General features: G+C 28.4%; 1 protein-coding gene across 1 annotated transcript; it reads left to right on the top strand.

Moving 5' to 3' along the window:
• Window positions 1–92: 92 nt before the first annotated feature.
• dup (chromatin licensing and DNA replication factor double parked) lies at window positions 93–17241 on the top strand. Its single transcript, XM_087161701.1, has 10 exons — window positions 93–999; window positions 2320–2459; window positions 3856–4071; window positions 5846–5988; window positions 7058–7167; window positions 10803–10988; window positions 12774–12914; window positions 14747–14859; window positions 15935–16023; window positions 16985–17241. Exons 1-10 carry the CDS (start codon window positions 304–306, stop codon window positions 17122–17124), a joined length of 1974 nt encoding a protein of 657 aa, XP_087017827.1. The 5' UTR covers window positions 93–303; the 3' UTR covers window positions 17125–17241.
• Window positions 17242–18881: the final 1640 nt, after the last annotated feature.

Genomic DNA, 18881 nt, shown 5'->3' with positions numbered 1-18881 from the left:
CCTTAGGAATTCCATTTTCATTAGGAGCCTGATGAGAAAATTGGCTTTTTGCTAGACCGATTTTCACCAATCAGAATCTCGCTCGTATCTCCGAATTCGCATACGCGAAATTTTGCAAGGATTGGTTTCGCAAGCAAGTAGGTTTTTGGCCGTAGTTTAGTGGTAAGAAAGTAGGTAGTCCAAAGCGTTACGCATGAGTTGTTTTGGAGGCAAATTTAGTATTTGTAGATTGTGGATTCATGTGTTAATATTTTCCTAACAAAACGCATTTTTCAATTTCCATGTTTTTTTATCTAAAGTAAAATGTCCCAGTCTAAAGTTACTTCATATTATGTTACGCGAAGAAGTTCTAGAAACCAAAACAATAAAGGAGCCATTGAATCTGCCAAGAATCTTGTTGTTGCAAAAGATGTTATTGGAAAGTCTGTCCCTCAAGAGCTCAAGAAACAAAAAAGTACTGAAGTTCCAGAAGCGATAAAAGTTTTAGCTAAAGCGCCATCAGCTGCAAATAAAGGGAATAATTTGAAATCACAAGATGCTAAACCGAAGGTTTCTAAACGAGCTCCTAAAGCTTCTAAGAAAACACCGTCAACCGACGTATCTCAGTCTAAGGTAACGAGTTTTTACGAAGCCCAGAAAACTTCAAAAGAACCGAAATTAAGTACCATTGCTGAATGTAGTGTTCAACAATCTTCTATTACTGATTGTGCTTCAGCTGCTGATAATGTTCCTGAAAAAGTGAAAATACCTGAACAAAAGTCGAAACGGGTAGTTCTTGATCGAGATAACTTACGTTCTCCGAAGCGGAATTTAAGTAATCCGAATGTAGGCACTCCTCCGAAAAAAAAGTTATCGTGTAGTGAAATTGCTTCAGAAGAAATTCAATCCCCTTCTAAATGTATCACTCCCAAAAAGCTTTTTATTGATGATCAAACTGAAAAAGGATCAAATGAAAAAGCACCTGAAAATAAACCAAATGAAAGAACTCCTGAAAAAAAGGTTAGTTATTAATGTTAAGTTCGTACTTACAACTTCTATAGCATTTTTTTTTAAGAATTTTAACTTCCGTGCGCTGTATTGTAGTAACATTTGGTCTTTACAAATTTTGATCTGTTTCAAGAATATAAAGTTAGTCAATATGCTAAAATGGGGGATATTTCTGAATTGTGATCTGTTGCACCAACTACAATCGCCAAGGTGCCAAATAGGTTTAAAAAAAAACCTGTAGATATTTGCCCGGTGGTGGCTACGAGTTATACCTTTCGAGTTGGTCCCTTTCTGTGATTAATATTTTTAGTTTATTGCAGGCCACTGCCCGGACTTGGCGATTATTCTGCCACAGATCACGATACGGAAATCTCCCCCTAAAATGCTTAAAAATAAATGTTATAAAAAGTAAAGTTTTTTAATTTTTATAGTAAATTAAGTAGTAAAGATTTGCTTTATGATTACTTGGATAATTTTCTATATTAATGTTTATCAGCAACCCCGTGGCAGAATTGCAGCAACATTGTTGCAGAATGTTCAGGAGCACTTGCATAAAGATTTTTCTTTTGAAAAGTAAAAAAAAAAAAAAAAAAACTTTTCTTTTTTGGAGAAATTTACACATGGAGAAATTTACATTTAATGTTTCGATTGTATTTTTGGCAGTTATTGATTTTCACATGGATTTTAAATATCCTCATACATTTCAAACAATATGGAAAATTCATATCTTGCATTTGAGTATTTACTTTTTATGGCAATAATTCTATTGAATTGTTGGCATGTATTGCTATTGATATCTCCATAGTTTTTGTGTCCAATATTTTCTATACTATATTATTTATTACAACAACCTAATCTGCAGACGACGCATGCATTTGGGAAATCCGTTTTGCGCGATTTCGTTGTCAGTCTTTTTTTCTGCAATTTCTACTATGGATTTCATAACTTTTTTTTTATTGTGATGATTGTGTACGAAATTCGAGGAAGACAATACTTTATGTATTACCCCCCCCCCCCCCCCACCCAACAAAATGTGAGAATATCAGCCATGATATTAGAATAAAAAATTGTAAATTTTTTTTTTTGTATACACAGCACTTTTGATACCTTAAATTAGTAACATATATGTTCATTATTGTTAAACGTATCTTACAGATCGATAATAAGGACCATAGGAAAAAATTCTGCCACAGGGATCAGTAATAGTTATTGAAATTATTTTTAAAATATTTTACTTTTTCCTGTAACCGGAAGTTTTTTGGTAGTAACTCTATCAATTCTGCTTCTTGCATTTGTTATATTTTCAAATCTATTTTACTTTGAATTTTTCAGATGATCCTCCCATCAGTTCGAAGTCCGTCAGAACAAACAAAGAAAGCTATAGCAAATTTTAAGGCAAAACTTTCATTGGTTCGAAGTTATAATGCAAATTGTTTTAAAACTAATTCCATCGTATCTCCCTCTCAACGACTGTAAGTATTTTTCATTTCTATATAAAATTAATTTTAACTATATTTGATTTGAGAATGTAATTTGAAATATGTGTACTTATGTAAAGCTTTGTTAAGATGAACGGAGAAGATTCATTTCAGACGAATAATGGAAGAAGCGTCTGCCGAAGACAAAACTTAATTCGTTTGCATCCATCTTCATTTTTTTCCCCTTGGGAAGGGTTTATTCGATTAACAAAACAATAACAAAGATAAACAAATTTGTTAAGGATCCGATTAAAAGAAAAATAATTTTGTAAAGGGGGTCATTCCATGTCAAATCATACAGGATTTTACAAAAATGGCACCCACCATCTCAGATTTTGATGAAAATTTGTACACTTATAGAATTTTTTGTGCTGATTTCAAAAATATCAATTATATTTAAATCATTTAAGAGGTTCAAAAGTTATAAGCATTTGTATTTTTGCCAAAATGGCATATTTGCCGCCATTTTGATTTATACATCAGAGGCTATTAATGATTGTAACTCACCTTATATTTGTCATAGAGCAATAATTTTTTTTTTTTTTGTTCAGAATAAAGTAATCTGTCATTTAAACACATTTTTTTTGCAAATAAATATCTTACTTATTTGTAAATGGGTCTGTTTTGCAGTTTTTTGATCAATGGAGTTGAGTAACTTCAAGAGATTACTTCTGGCAACTCGCCCTCTTCAATTTCAAAAATATTTTATTCAAAGATATTTGAAAGTGCAAACTAACATCTGATATATCTGATGATATAACTAACATTCGAATAAAATATTTTTGAAATTGAAGGGAGCGAGTTGCCAGAAATAATCTCTTGAAGTTACTCAACTCCGTTGATCAAAAAACTGCAAAACAGACCCATTTACTAAATAAGTAAAATACTTATTTGCAGAAAAAAGTGTTTATATGACAGATTACTTTATTCTGAACAAAATAAAAAAAAATTATTACTCTATGACAAATATAAGGTGAGTTACAATCATTAATAGCTTTTGATGTATGAATCAAAATGGCGGCAAATGTGCCATTTTGGCAAAAATATAAATTCTTATAACTTTTAAACCCATAAACCGATTTAAATATAATTGATATTTTTGAAATCAGCACAAAAAACTCTATAAGTGTACAAATTTTCATCAAAATCTTAGACTGTGGGTGCCATGGCTGGATGAACCGACATGGAATGACCCAAGGGTTTATGAAATGATATTTTTTGAAGGGTCCGTTAACAGATCCAAATTTCTTCTAAACAGACCCATGATAGTACTTGTATTTTTGTTTTATTATTTATCTTATAGTGTATTTTATTATTTATCTTTACATTTAAAGTGTTTCTTTGCATTAACAGTGTTTATGTTCTGCAATAACACTGTTTCTCTTTGCAGTGAGAATAAATCTATTGTTCCTACTGTTCCTGCCTATCAAAAATACAGCTACTTGGTTGATCCAGAAATATCATCATCTCTGATTTTACCATTCAAATACAAATTGCTGTTGGAAATGTTCAGAAGCATGGATACCGTTATCAGCATTCTGAATAACCGAAAAGAGAAGATTACCTTTGAGAAAGTTAAGGAGGGCGTTCAGCGGATGATGAAGAGGTTTGATAAGCTAAGATAATTAATTTGCAGTATTCACTCTAAGTGTTTTTTGAAGGGTGGCCCATCCAATGAATGTGCCCTTTTTCTAAAACTAAGCCACCGTCCCTTAAAAACAATGCCTTTTTATTCATATTCCATTTTGATCAATTAATTCATTGTCTAGACCAGGGGTGGCCAAGCTCCTTGATAGTCGAGCCATTTTTCAGAATTCGAAATTTTTCGCGAGCCGCAATTAAATATGTATTTAAAAGGTATGAAAAAAGGGTATTAATTTTTTTTTTTTTTTTACAGAAATTATATTTATTGAGAACATATAAGTAACAGTACAAAATATGTGTATTGAATTAAATAATTAAAAGTTAAACACATTTATTTTACTTCTCTTGATAATTTTTTAAAATTTAGTGAATAATTGGTGACAGCACTTCTCAGTAATTTTTTGAGATGCTGCTTAGTTAATACTGATCGGTGTTTGGATTTCACGAATTTTAAAGTGGGATAAAAAGATTTACATAAGTACGTTATTCCGAATATTGAAATAATTCGACAAGCAGGCTTTTTTAATTCAGGATACTTCGATTTTGGTACAAATTTCCAAAATTCAGTAATCGACGTCGACTTATAGTTTAATTGTAGAGCTTGATCTTCTTGCGTCTTTATTAATTCTAATTCTCCAGATGCTTTTTGTGTCATAATTATATTGGAAATGGGAAACTCACCTTGAATTGAACAACGTTGCACTTAGTCTTTCATATTTGTTCTCAGTAATTTAAACATTTTGAAACACATACGGAACAATAATAATTTTTTAAAACATTATATCGCAGGAATGAAAAGGGAACTCGGTTACATTTATAGAAAGCCACAAATAATCCTTCAAGGAGCCACATGTGGCTCACAAGCCGCATGTTGACCACCCCTGGTTTTGACAATAATTACATGCTGGTAAAGTTATCTGTGTTCATAGGTTTAATTCTGATTACTATTGCAAATATTTACTTTGTTGGGACTATTCTCAATTTTTTAAATTTTTATAAGTGTCTTTTAAGTGATTTTAAAACTATTTTTTAAAATAGATTTTTTTTTTAAATTCACCTTTAAATGGTTATTTTTCCATAATTTTCAGTTTAGATTAGAGAAAAAAACTTAATAATTTTGTGTTAGTTTATTATTTTTTTAAAAAATATACACAGAGGTTGCCACTAGTTTTTTTTATAATCTAAAATTTTTTTTCTTGTTTTGATAATGTGCTGAGAATTACTTTTTGAAATATATACATATATACTATATATACTATATATACTATATATATTTTATACTATATATACATATAGTATAAAAGGGAAATTTAAAAATTGCTGAGGGTAAAATTCAGTTGTTACATAATATTACGCAACTTGGTAAATTTTTACAGTGTTGAGTGAGTGCCCTTTCAGAAGGGCGCTCTACCTATTCAGAGAGGAAACACCCGGCCCCTTTTTATTCCTAGGGAGAACACTGAATTTGTTTTAATCTCTACTAAATAAAATATATAATTGTATTGCTGTTATATTATTATAGTTTCCATATCTCATGCAACAGAGGAAAAAAGAAATAAATGAAATTGTTCCTCAGTGTAATTGTTTAAATCAATCTTATTTCCTTATTTCATAAATATAATAATAATTCTATGAATTTCCACTTTTGTGAAGTTTAATTTTAAATCTCTTATAAATGTTGATAATAATACGTAATACTGATGCTGATACATTAATACTAACGCTGTGTTTTTCAGAACTTTCTCTAAAGTCCATCTGGGGCAGATTATGACAGTTATGCCTACTGCCTATGATGTAGTATTGGAAAAATGTACCTTTAAGAAAGCCAATGATCCAGATTATCAGTTAATCATCACTCCTAAACTTAATGCAGCTGAAGGTATGTTCTTTCATCTTAATAGAAATAAACTATATTTACCTTTTTTTGTTCGCTATTTTTTTAAATTTAAAAAAAAAAAAGGTTTGTTGCTAAAGTCCGTTTTTTTTTTTTTTTTTTTTTTTTTTTTTTTTTTTTTGAAACAGCTAAGAAATGTTAAGGTTTAAGAATAAGAATTTATACTGATTCATAGGCCATCATCTGTAGAGCCTCTGTAATACTACGTAAATAAACGGGTATGAGTCAAGCTCTAAAAAATACAGTGTTTGTACTTTTTATTATAGAATTGGGCATCATTCATCGTTTCTGAGTAATAAAGGAAAACTATTTTTCTATACATTGCAAATTGCTAAGAATTCAGGATGTAATGAATAGTGATTTGGCCAAATACTAAATATTTGGCACAAAAAAAAAATGGCCAAGTACAAACATTTTTTAAAAAAAATCATTAATAAATATTTTTAATTTATAAATAAATTTAGTAATCATTCAAAATTAATCAAAACTTAGCGGCATTATTGGTGTGGGGTAAAGGAAAAAAATATAATTATCCATTAGAAATATTTAAAATAAATAGCAATTATTTAATTATAAATAATTTGCATTAACTCAACTCTAGTATATGATACTGAGAGCTTTTCTTCAGTGTTGGCAGGTTTGCAGACACATATATTTATTAAATTCTCATTTGGTGACGATTCATATCTTATTAATATTTACTTAATCATAGTATTAAATCATTTATGCTGCATAAATTTTGTTTATTTCAGGTAGTAATAACACTAAGTCAAAGAATGTTACTATGACGCCTCTAGATCTTTCTGGAAGGGGTAAAGGAAAAAAATATAATTATCCATTAGAAATATTTAAAATAATTATCAATTATTTAATTATAAATAATTTGCATTAACTCAACTCTAGTATATGATACTGAGAGCTTTTCTTCAGTGTTGGCAGGTTTGCAGACACATATATTTATTAAATTCTCATTTGGTGACGATTCATATCTTATTAATATTTAGTTAATCATAGTATTAAATCATTTATGCTGCATAAATTTTGTTTATTTCAGGTAGTAATAACACTAAGTCAAAGAATGTTACTATGACGCCTCTAGATCTTTCTGGAAGGGAGCAGGCTTTTCATAATACTTTAATAAATATAGTTAAGCAACATCACAAGGTGAGTCCAGATAATATTTAATTTGCTTTAATACAAAACATTTTTTTTAAAAATTTATAATACTTAAAAAATTTAGTAAAATTTTTTTTTATAAAAAAAGTACTTCTAGGGTTTTATCGATTTTTCTGTTTTGTATATATATATATATATCAGGGTGAAAATTTCCCACTGGCCAACTTGCCATAGGCAACCAAATATTTAAGCCTCCAAGTAAGTTTTGTCTTGTAAGGTTGTGTGTTTCAAGTCAAACTACCATTTTTGTTGTTGCCAATTTTTGCTTGTGCAATAATTGGAATCTCTAAATGTTCCCTTTCCCCTAACAGAGTCTGATTCTAGCAAATGGTATTTTAGTGCCAAAAGACAGCAGTAAATGAGCACCAAAGTATTAAAAGCATTTGTTAACATTAAGAATTATTCATATATTCTGTAAAAGTAGCAATGAGCAAAAATTTTAGTTTTCCTAGCTTTAAAACTGAAATTTCATGCCCTGATATATGCATGAAAAAAAAATCTATATATAATCTCTTTATCAGCTCACACCATTATATCCGCAAAAAGGAGTGCTTTCTTCTTTTTTTTTCGGATTTTTATTTTAAAAAAAAAGTAAATAATGATTTTTAAATATTTTTTTTTTCTTTTTGCATTATTCTGTAAATTTTTTCATGTTTTCTCTGCATTTTGAACTTATTTTATGAGTTCTTTTAACTTGTAGCTTATGCACAGTAAATACAACTTAGTGATTTTCTTCGGTTTTTTTCTTCTTATGTATGTATGGCTGCCAACTCTACTGGATTTTGCCAAATGTAGAGGAAACATGAAAAAATTTACAGAATAATGCAAAAAGAAAAAAAAATTACTTAAAAATTATTATTTACTTTTTTTTTAAAATAAAAATCCGGAAAAAAAAGAAGAAAGCACTCCTTTTTGCGGATATAATGGTGTGAGCTGATAAAGAGATTATATATAGATTTTTTTTTCATGCATATATCAGGGCATGAAATTTCAGTTTTAAAGCTAGGAAAACTAAAATTTTTGCTCATTGCTACTTTTACAGAAAATAATTTTTTTTCTTTTTTGCATTATTCTGTAAATTTTTTCATGTTTTCTCTACATTTTGAACTTATTTTATGAGTTCTTTTAACTTGTAGCTTATGCACAGTAAATACAACTTAGTGATTTTCTTGATTTTCTTTGTTTTTTTTCTTCTTATGTATGTATGCATGTATGTATGACTGCCAACTCTACTGGATTTTGCCAGTTTCTACTGGTTTAGTAAAATTTCTCCTGGTTTTTATACATTTTAGAAAATTCCCTATGATTAAGTAAGTTTCTTTAAGAAATCCCTATTGAAATAGATTTTTTGTGCAGATTATTGCTTGCTTGAATATTTGAATAAGTGTTACATATATATAATAAAGCAAGCCTTGTTTATAAAAGTCAGTTAAAAACTTTTTTTGTTATAAAATGTTGAGTTTAAATTTATTCAGAGCTCTTTTTTTTTTTTAAGATTAATTAAAAAATCTTAACAATCTTTGATGAATAAAATGCCTATTGCTGTTCAAAATTATGAGTAAACATATTATATAACATTTCAAGTTAATTTAATGTTAATCATAACTGGAAAATATTGCACTTTTTCTATTTTTATAATTATAAAAATCTATGTGTAAAATGTTTAGTACTTTTTGCAACAGTTATCATGACATTTATATTCCTTAAAATGTACCGGATTTTTTCCTATCTATGTTGGCAGCTACAGAATCCTTCCAAATTATTAGGGACACTTAAAATTTCTAAAAAATTTTCATTTCTCAAAGCGTCATAACTTTTTCAAAAATGAATAAATTTTCATAAAAATTTCAGGATATCATTTTCAGGTCTTCTACCTTCACCTAAAAATTACTAATTTAATTTATCTCAATTTTTTGCAAAAATTTGCAAATTTGAACAAAGCAATTTTATTTTTTTTAAAATGTCAAGTCTGACAAGTTGCTACTTTGTAACAAAATTTTTTGCATAAAAATTATTTTTTATACATTAAAGTACAAGTCATTAATTTTAAAACGCGCTGAAGTAAATGACTTTACGATTTTTTTTTGACCGAGATATGAGATTTTGAAAAATCTTTGTCATTTATAGTGAAAATGAAGTTATTATGAATTCGAAAATTTTTTAGTATTTACTCTTCTGCTTAAAAAGATTAACCTATTGACGATTTTCTGTTGAAAATTTGTTAGCTATTAATTATTTATTTGTAACGTAAAGTTCGCATAAGTTTATATTTATCACAGTTGAGAAAAGTTTAACTTTCGTATAAAAATAGGTGGCAAAATAAAGTTAAATTTCTTAAAAATTTCTTGAGCCGTTTAAATTGTTATTGTAAATTTACAAATAATGTTCTTGTTTCTAATAATGTTTCAAATAAAAAACTTAATTAATCTGAATAACAAAGTTGCAAAAAAATAATACTAAATACTAAATAATTTTCGAATTCACAATAATTTTGTTTTCACTATAAATGACAAAAAATTTCAAAATCTCATATCTCGGTCAAAATAAATCTTAAAATCATTTACTTTAGCCCGTTTTAAAGTTAACGACTTGTACTTTAATGTGTAAATAATAATTTTTATGCAAAAAATTTTGTTACAAAGTAGCAACTTGTCAGATTTGACATTTTTTTTGAAAAAAAATTGCTTTGTTCAAATGTGAAATTTTTTGCAAAAAATTGAGATAAATTAAATTAGTATTTTTTATTTAGGTGAAAGTAGAAGACCTGAACATGATATCCTGAAATTTTTATGAAAATTGATTCATTTTTTAAAAAGTTATGACACTTTGAAAAATGAAAATTATTTAGAAATTTTAAGTGTCCCTAATAATTTGGAAGGGTACTTTATGTATATATATAAACATACACTCACAGTGGAAAGTCCCATATCCGGAATTGTGGGGACTTCGGCTACTCCTAAAAATAAATTTTTCTGAATAATACTTCTTCGAGGTCAGCAAACATAAAAACATTCATTTTTAAATTTTTTTTTTTTAAAAAAAGATTATATTCCACTTCAATTTCTTACAGAAAATTTCTTAAGGGATGACATTTAATTAGCTTAAGAATGTTTAGTCTAAAAAATATATGCATTAATAAATAAAAATGAGCAGATTTTAATTTGAACTTTCAGCACAAGAAATGTGAATTAGCTGTGTAAATAAGCATATAAAAAATAACATTAAAAAATTATCTTCGAATTTCAAAAGTAAATTAATCTGATTTTATTAAATAAAAACTAATCTAAAAGAAGAAGTAGATTCTTCAATAAAAACATTTATTATTTTTAGAAAAACAAAGCTTCTTTTCTGGTGTTCTCTTCAAATATTTTATTATTCAGCTTTATTAATATTATAGTTCATAACTCTTCAAGTGTGCTTATTAAGGAAAAGTCATTTGTTTCTTTTGATTGTGAAAAACTGTCTGAAAATATATGCTTCCAGCAAATGGATGTATGTAATGTAATATATGGATGTAATGATATATGTAATACATATATTATTCATGTTATTTTTATTACCGTAATTATTTGTTGAAATAGTTTTAAATGGATCATTCAAACACATTGAATTATTTCTTTTAGGTATTTTTGAGCAGACTGAATTTTCCATCAGTTTCTGATGAAAGTATTAAAAGATGGCATCCCAAATTTGCAGTTGATAGTGTACCTGATATTGAAACTGCTACTTTACCAGAAATACCTGAAAATAAAGTTTGTACTGCTAAAGATGTATTGAACAAAATTGTCAAATCATCCTTTCGTGGAAAAGTAAATTTTTTCTCTATTAAATTTTTTTTTTAATTCGTAGTTAGTTCATACATTATGTTTTTTTTTTATTGGGTTAGTGTGTGCAAAATTTTTTATAATTAATCTTATTATCCTATGTATAATAAATAATATAACTTCCTCAAATTTATAATGTACTGTAGAGTCCCGGTTATCCGAGTTAATGTGGACCATGACTAACTCAGATAACTGAAAAACTTGGTTAAAGCGAAGAGTATGAAAAAGTAAGAGAAAGAGTAGGCATAAAAGTTATATATTTCACAAATACAAAATTTACACATACGATTCATACAAAATTTACACATACGATATACAAAATACAAAATATACAAAATTACACAATACAAAATATACAAAATTAAAGATATACAAAAATTAAAGATATACAAGATATACAAAATTAAATACAAAATTTACACATACGATTCATATTATAATTAAAAGGCTTACTTAAAAAGTTTGCTGCCACCGATGCACTAGTGCGTCACAGCGGCACCTTCTGCTATGCCGCGCTAGCGTGTCGATCGTCTATGATAAGTTATGTGCTCTGTGTTTAGTGTGGCTTTGATAGTTGAACGGAGAGGTTGTTTTGGCACTTTAGTGAAGCATTATTTTTTTTATGGTTGATTTTCAAAGCTTTTGTTTGAATTTTTTTATGTGCATGATTGCCAATATCTGTATATTGTGCTTATTATTTGTAAATATTTTCAGTATCGTTTCATAAATGGCACTACATATACTTGAGTGGTATTCCGATTTATTCCTTTTAAGCTGCCATTTTATGCAATATGCCAGTAATTTCAGAGAATATTGATCAGACGCGCTGGAGCGTCAGTGGCACTCACGAAGACAGGTTGAGTCTGTGTGCCACTGACGCTCCAGAGCGTCGAGAAAAAATACGCTCTCTAAACTGGAAAATAATATATTTCTTCGTTTTTCTGGTTTTCCTGGTAAAATATAAGGAGCATTTGAACCATTAAAACCCTGTTTTGTAATCCGGCTTCTGAGGATGGAAATGTCATTTTTAGTGGCAGCAAATGTTAAAAAAAGACACAAAGAGCATACTTTACAAGAATTGAAGAGTATTTACTTAAAAAAGTTCTTAATGGTTTTTTGTATTAAATTACTTTGGTGCTTTTCTACAGCAGTGCTTCGCCATTTTTTAGGGATAACAGGCGTTGCCTCTTTGTTCTATGTATTCCATATCACTTTCGATAGCTTTAGTCCATCTGTGTGATTATATGTTGATTTTCATCGTCACTGCTCACCGTCATTATCTTCGCTAGATTCATTATTGATAATATTAATGATCATTTCAGCGAATCAAGTTGTTGGATTTTGTTTTCCTGAGTGCTTGGAAGATAAAATTTAGATTCTTTCTGGTGTTTGAAAAATAAAATGTACAAAGAACAAAAAAATCCTTGAAATATTTGATAGCTTGGTCAAAATGGATGATCAGGTCTTTACTGTATTTTTAATAAAACTTGGTTGCTAAACTTGAATTATTTATTCCAATTTTATTTATCCGATTTTAATAATCGATTTTATTTATTCCGTGATTGGTTTGTAATAACATGACAATTTTTTGCCATTTTAGTTCAAAACTTTAAGTGTTTTAGTTAAAATATTGTTATTATATAATATTGGCCATTATTTGTACTTTTTACCAAAGAACACATTACTCATTTTATCATAATCTAATTTTTTTTTTTAAGTAATCGTTTTGTAATATGATAGTCTTTGCTTTAAAATATGTATCAAACATAGGTTGTTAAAGCTTTGAAAAGTGTAGCAGATGAATCAACAAACAGCAACTTAAAGATTGAACTGGAACCAAGTACTAGTGAGAAAACGCCAGCACCAACAAAAAGTGCCTTAAAAGGAATCAGTAGTGATTTGATAGCAAAAGTAAGTTCATTGTGCTTGAAAGCTGTGTTATCCCGAATTTTATTTATTTTATATTGTCTGAGAACTGTGCAAAGTAATAAAGATATAGTTCATTTTGATAGATGCTTCTATGAATTAAAACCCTTATTTTGTGCTTTATATTTACTATATTTTCTGGTTTATATGTAAATCTGGTATTTGAGTGGAGACTCTATTTTTATATTCAAAAATTTTTATTTTTTAGTGTATTCAATGTATAAGTCCATATGTATGTGTAATAATGTATAAGATGTATATTTATCCCGTTGGGAGATTTGAAAATGTCTGCCATTTAGTCTGAAGATGCTATTCAATATTTGCTTTTCAATAATACTATTCGTTTGGATGGTAATTATTTTCAAAAATTAGGCTTCTTATATAAATTAATTTTAGCTCTTCACTCAAGTTACATATGAGAGGAGCTGTGGTAGCTCTGGGGATAGAGCGTCCGCCTTCTAATGAGTTAAACCGAGTTCGAATCCTGGCGATGGCTGGTCGACACGAATTCCGCATCTGGCTTGCACTGACCACAGTGCTGAAGTGAACTATCCTCATAGGTAGACCTTGCCCTCAAGCTAACCGTGGGAGTTTCTCATGGTCTTCCTCTCCATGTAACGCAAATGCGGGTTAGTCCTCTACGGCTGCAAATTTCTCCCAATACTTAATTGAGTTCAAAATTACAAGGCTAGGGAGTTGAAAATTAGTAGTTGTAAACCCAAAATTGGGTCGGCTGTTCAAGGACGATTGTGAAAAATATAACAAAAAGTTACATGTATGAGTGATATGACTCAATTTAAAAACTCTATTACATTGAAGAGGAAGAATTGTGTTCTGAGAGACCCTCATGATATGAAAAATCTGGGATTCTGAGAACCCCAGAATTTTCGATTTTTCATATCATTTTTCCAGGTCTAACGACTAAGAGCAAATCATATGATTTTTTTTTCTCCAAATAGCACGGAATTCCACTTATCACAAGATCGTTGGTTTGCAAATTTTCACTTTTTTAAAACCGATATTGCATTTTGTTTTCACGCTTTTATAATGTCAAACCTGGATTTTCGTATTTATACCTGATTTAAAAGTTGCGATTCATATTCTTGTGATCTAATAATTATGCATCACAATTCGTTTTCATGTGGCGATTCTTGCTCACGAGATTTCTAAATACAATATCGCTTCTCATATTTACGCAACTTAAAAACTCAATATCGCTATTTGTATCTTCATGCTCTTAACATCCAATATCGCGACTCATATTCACACAATTTTAAAATTCAATATGGTGATTCTTATAAAGACTAAGATTTTTCTTAAATTAGAACTTCAAAAGTGTGATATTCTTCATTGGTAGGTAATTTAATTATAAATCTTAGTTCAAAATTGATATATATATATAACATGTATGGTATATAAATTAATCTTGATATCTATTTTTCACTTTGAATCACTATTTTTCCTGATTGAGATTAGAAATTTTGTTTTTCTGCAAAATATTACTTCTTTATATGTGTTTTATATACTTGTATACAATTAGCGCTCAATCATAAAATAACTTTCGTTGCTTATTAATAAATAAAAAAATTTCTTTCCCTATTGAAAAATTTTATTTGTGTAGCAAATATGTGATCTGTAACTTGGTTGCTATTTTTCTTGTTAACCTGGAAAAGTTAGGAAATTGAATGAGAAAAACTAATTAAGTGAAATGCTTGCTCTTTGTTTTTCTTTCAAAACAATACAAAGGATAATTTAAATTTTTTCTCACACAAATTAACTTCTTTTTAGGGTGTTTAATTTCTTACTATTTATTTTAGATTCGAGCTCGTGAGTCTGCTAAAATTCTGGAGAGGATGATAGAAACTCCTGATGAAACAAAGCGCAAAGTAATGCTTGAACGTCTTCCAAAGATCATTCAGATTGTGTGGCAGTATCCTTTTGAGTTATATGATCTATTTTTACTGTATTACATTGTTGATAATGTAACACATTGTTAATAATGTAACACATTTCTGAACTAGATTATTCAATTTCGTATTATTCATTGAGGTCTGATGTAAAATTGCATAGAGTTAGTACAGAAATATGGTCAAGAATTTCATTGAAAATTTTTTGATATACCTGGAAAAGTCGGGAAATTTTTTTTCTGAAATTGAATGGGGACCCTGTAGAGAGAGAGAAAAAGAAACAGTTATAATATGATAATGATATTTTAGTTGTAGCTAGCGACAGATAATAATAAACTTTTAATAACAAACTTTTCTTAAGGTATATATATTAAGTATAAGTAGACCATAATTTACATATTTGCAGAAGAATCATCAATTTTTAATTTTCCTCTTAAAAAGCCTTTTTTTTTTTTATTTCTTTATGAATTCAGATGTAAAAAGTTTACTTATTAGCCAGAGATTATAATCATTGCATCTAAATATGCATCGAAAAAAAACTTAGGAAATTATTTCCTGTATTTGTCCTCCTGATTAATATCCTTTATATGTCTTTAAGAACCTAAAGATTTTAAATGTTTTTTTTTTAATTTGAGTAAAAATAACAAATGTCAATGGAAAAACATTATTTAACTTATAAAACATTTATCGAGAGTAATGATTTATGTCTAGTCAATCATTTATCTGACATAGATTCAAGAATTTTATACAATATGTCTTTTCAAAAACATTTTAAAGTGAGGAAGAAGTAAAAAAAGTTTTTAAAAAAATAATTTGACTTTCAAAGTTAATAATCTGAAATCAATTTTGCGCATTTGAACATTTTTAACGTTATAAACTGTTATTTTAAAGCTTATTATCGTAGTTACATATTTCTAATAGAACATGCAAATGTATAGTTAGATTACATAGTTTACAATATAATTAAAAAAGCCTTTAAAGAATGCATTTTGTTATTTTTTAGGCTTAATCTAAGAACAACTGATATTAAATTTTAGGCAAATCATGTTCTTGCTTTTAAGCAGTACCAAAATGGGTATTTTTCTTAAATCTGTGTAGTTATTTTATAGCTGAAAGAAAGGCAGCTGTACCAGTTGATACTGCTATTGAGAAAATAATTCATAGCTGCAGCTCATTATCCACTCATGGTATGTCATTTTGTATTTTATGTATTGAATATAATAAAATAATTTTAATCTTGACTCTTAAATATGTTTTTTTTTCTGTAGAAAATTATGGTACTCATATGATACCTTAAGCGAATTTGATAATTATGTATGAAATAAAATAGTTGAAGATATGCATATTGCTGCTAAATTTGGTTATCTTATATTTAAGCAAGAACAATTTTTCTGAAAAAAGCAAACTTTGAAATGAAATAGTTACTAGTTATTAATTGCTTTCTTTGAAAACGTACAGTTAGAAAGATAAACTTAAATAATAAGAAATGTTATTTGAATTTTCATGGCATTGTTAAGGGTGGATATTTATTTATCTGGCTTATTTTGCTTTAAATACAATGATATCAAATATTTGCTAATTTTGTCCTTTTTGTTTGCTTTTATTTTTGCCTCATACTTATTCAAAATTAGAATGAAGCATATCAAAGCAAAAAATTGATCTTTAAAAAAATGTACCTTTCTCCATAAATATTTCTTTTACCTATAACTTCTTTTTAGGATTTTTGGAACCCTAGCCATGTTTATTACTAATATATATCATAATTCAAAATACTTATGAGTAGTTCTCATGAAAAACATGATGACTACATTTTATGAAACACTATACTTTCTGTTATAAAATCTACCAACAAGCTACTAAAAATTGAGAAAGATATTATGATGATTGTTACAATTAATTTTATGTACATTGTCCTCTTCTCAATGAGGTTAAAATTATTAAATATTGTCCTAAATCAGAATTTATAATTTTTTTTACTTTTGTTTCACTCGTAGTTTCCTTCATTCAATTTAAAGTTTATCGAGTATCTTTTCTAAAATATAAAATGAAATTCTATGCTTGTTAGACTTAGGTAACTCTTATATAATATTGTAAGATTTAAATTTTTTTTAAAAAATTTTTATTGCAAGATATACTTTTTTTTTTCAGAGGAAGTAAAAGCACATCTAACGCTGATAACTGAAGAATTTCCTGGCTGGTTATCATTTATACAAATCCCTAAAGGACTTTACATTACTATTAATAAGAATAAAAATATTACTGAGATGCTTGACAAATTTCAGCAGTGATAATTCTATTGCTTTTAAATTTTTATTCAATTTTATTAAATTTTATCGAAGCTTTTAGTTTTATATATTTTTAAAGCATGTGTGTGTGTTATATAAATAAAGTTTTTTGCAATATCATCTATTCCATTTTTATAACCACTTTTGTAATAGCTAAATTTCAGTTACATTAAATTAACTGAAACCATAATAAGTACTGAAAAATCTGTTGTTACAATATAGTTGCTGTTACATAAAACAGACTCTCCATGAGCTACAGCTGTCCGAAACAGGGTTGCCACTCCACAGGGAAAACCTGTACAATACAGGGAATTTAAAAATCACCTAAAATGCAGGGACTTCTGAGTTTATATTTAGAAACTGGGAAAATAGAGGGAATTTTGTTTCTTATTTTTGTCTTTTAAAAAATGGTAACCATTCAAAGTGCAATCTATGAAATATTTAAGGATGATATTTCAGCTATTCCTTTTTTCCTTTAAGTTTTGTCGGCAATTATAACTAGTTTAGTTAGCCCACTATAGCTCACACAGGAGCAGAGTGATTGTGTTTTTCTTCTTAATATATTGTGTACAATATGTACAGGGAAAATACAGAGAATTTTTTTTCCCTCCAGATATGAGTGGCAACCTTGCAAAAGTTTCTGCACTAACTTTTTTTGTGTCAAACTGAATTCTCTGTTCAGTGAGAAAGTGTTCTGTACAGGGTGCTTACAAATTTTGAATCATTTCATTTCACAGAAAGTAGAAAATGTGATGAACTCTATAAATGGTAAAAAAAAAAAATTTTTATTCGAATCGATCGCCATCTTTATGGATTACTAAACATAATCTCTTGCACCATTGTTCGATAGCTGCACAAATCATTTTAAGAGGTAATTTATTCAATTTGGACAATGAAGAAGCTCTGAAAGAGTCCAAACAACTGTGCTGCTTGGCATTAGCTTACGTCTCTATAATCCCTCAAACACAATAGTCTAAAGGATTTAGATCTGGTAAAGAAAGGGGGCCAAACTTTTGTTGTTTTGGTTCTATGCAATAGTGAAGAATCTTGCTGAAATATCCAATCCTTTTTGGGATACTATCTGTCAGCATGTGGTAAAAAAAGTGTAGCCAATGCTTGCTTTTTGTTATATTCAACTTTGTTTTTTACCCCTTTATTAATGAATTTCAGCCGAAATTTTTCATTACTTGACACTGCAGCGCAAACCATCATAGAATTCTTGTTCTGGAAGCATTGCACAGTATGAACATTTTCAGGAATATTGTGGAAGGTTGCTGAATATGCAACATTACTTATTATAATTTTGTTCTGTTAAAATATTTTGTCATCAGAAGAGATTATTCTGTCAACACTTTTGCAACCGTACCAATTCAGCAATTTCTTTCATCTTTGTAAAGTTCTAATTTTTGTGTAGTTGTCAAATCTTGAGATAACCTTAGCCAAGTCTTCATTTAATATAACTGGCATAGTTCTCTGACTCAGGTTCTCTTCTGCAGCCATTTTATTTCAGAACAGTGTGGATTTCTTCATTTCTTTTCAAGACTTCTTTTAAGAATGAACTGAGCATGGACAGCCAGATCTGATTCAATCTTCAAAGTTATTTCTATTAGTATCCAATAATCGATATATAGTTCTATATGCAAATTTTTTATTAAACCTATGAAATTTTTATTGTTTAAAGATTCTATCCACAATCTAAAAGCTATTTAACCATCAACCTTTTAGATTCCATCTTTAAACTGATTCGAAATATTTTGCTT

The sequence above is a fragment of the Parasteatoda tepidariorum genome, chromosome 4 (genome assembly GCF_982258835.1).
Source record: "Parasteatoda tepidariorum strain Cologne lab strain chromosome 4, Ptep-v5.0, whole genome shotgun sequence".
Taxonomy (NCBI): Eukaryota; Metazoa; Arthropoda; class Arachnida; order Araneae; family Theridiidae; genus Parasteatoda; species Parasteatoda tepidariorum.
Note: the sequence above shows the minus strand (reverse complement) of the source record. Positions and strands in the feature narration are given on the sequence as shown.

Excerpts from the sequence above, each read along its gene's own strand:
- dup (XM_087161701.1), top strand. The coding sequence starts at position 304 with ATGTCCCAGTCTAAAGTTACTTCATATTATGTTACGCGAAGAAGTTCT. Across the intron at positions 1,000-2,319 it reads AAAGAACTCCTGAAAAAAAG|ATGATCCTCCCATCAGTTCG; the intron begins GTTAGTTATTAA and ends TGAATTTTTCAG. Across the intron at positions 5,989-7,057 it reads TAAACTTAATGCAGCTGAAG|GTAGTAATAACACTAAGTCA; the intron begins GTATGTTCTTTC and ends TGTTTATTTCAG.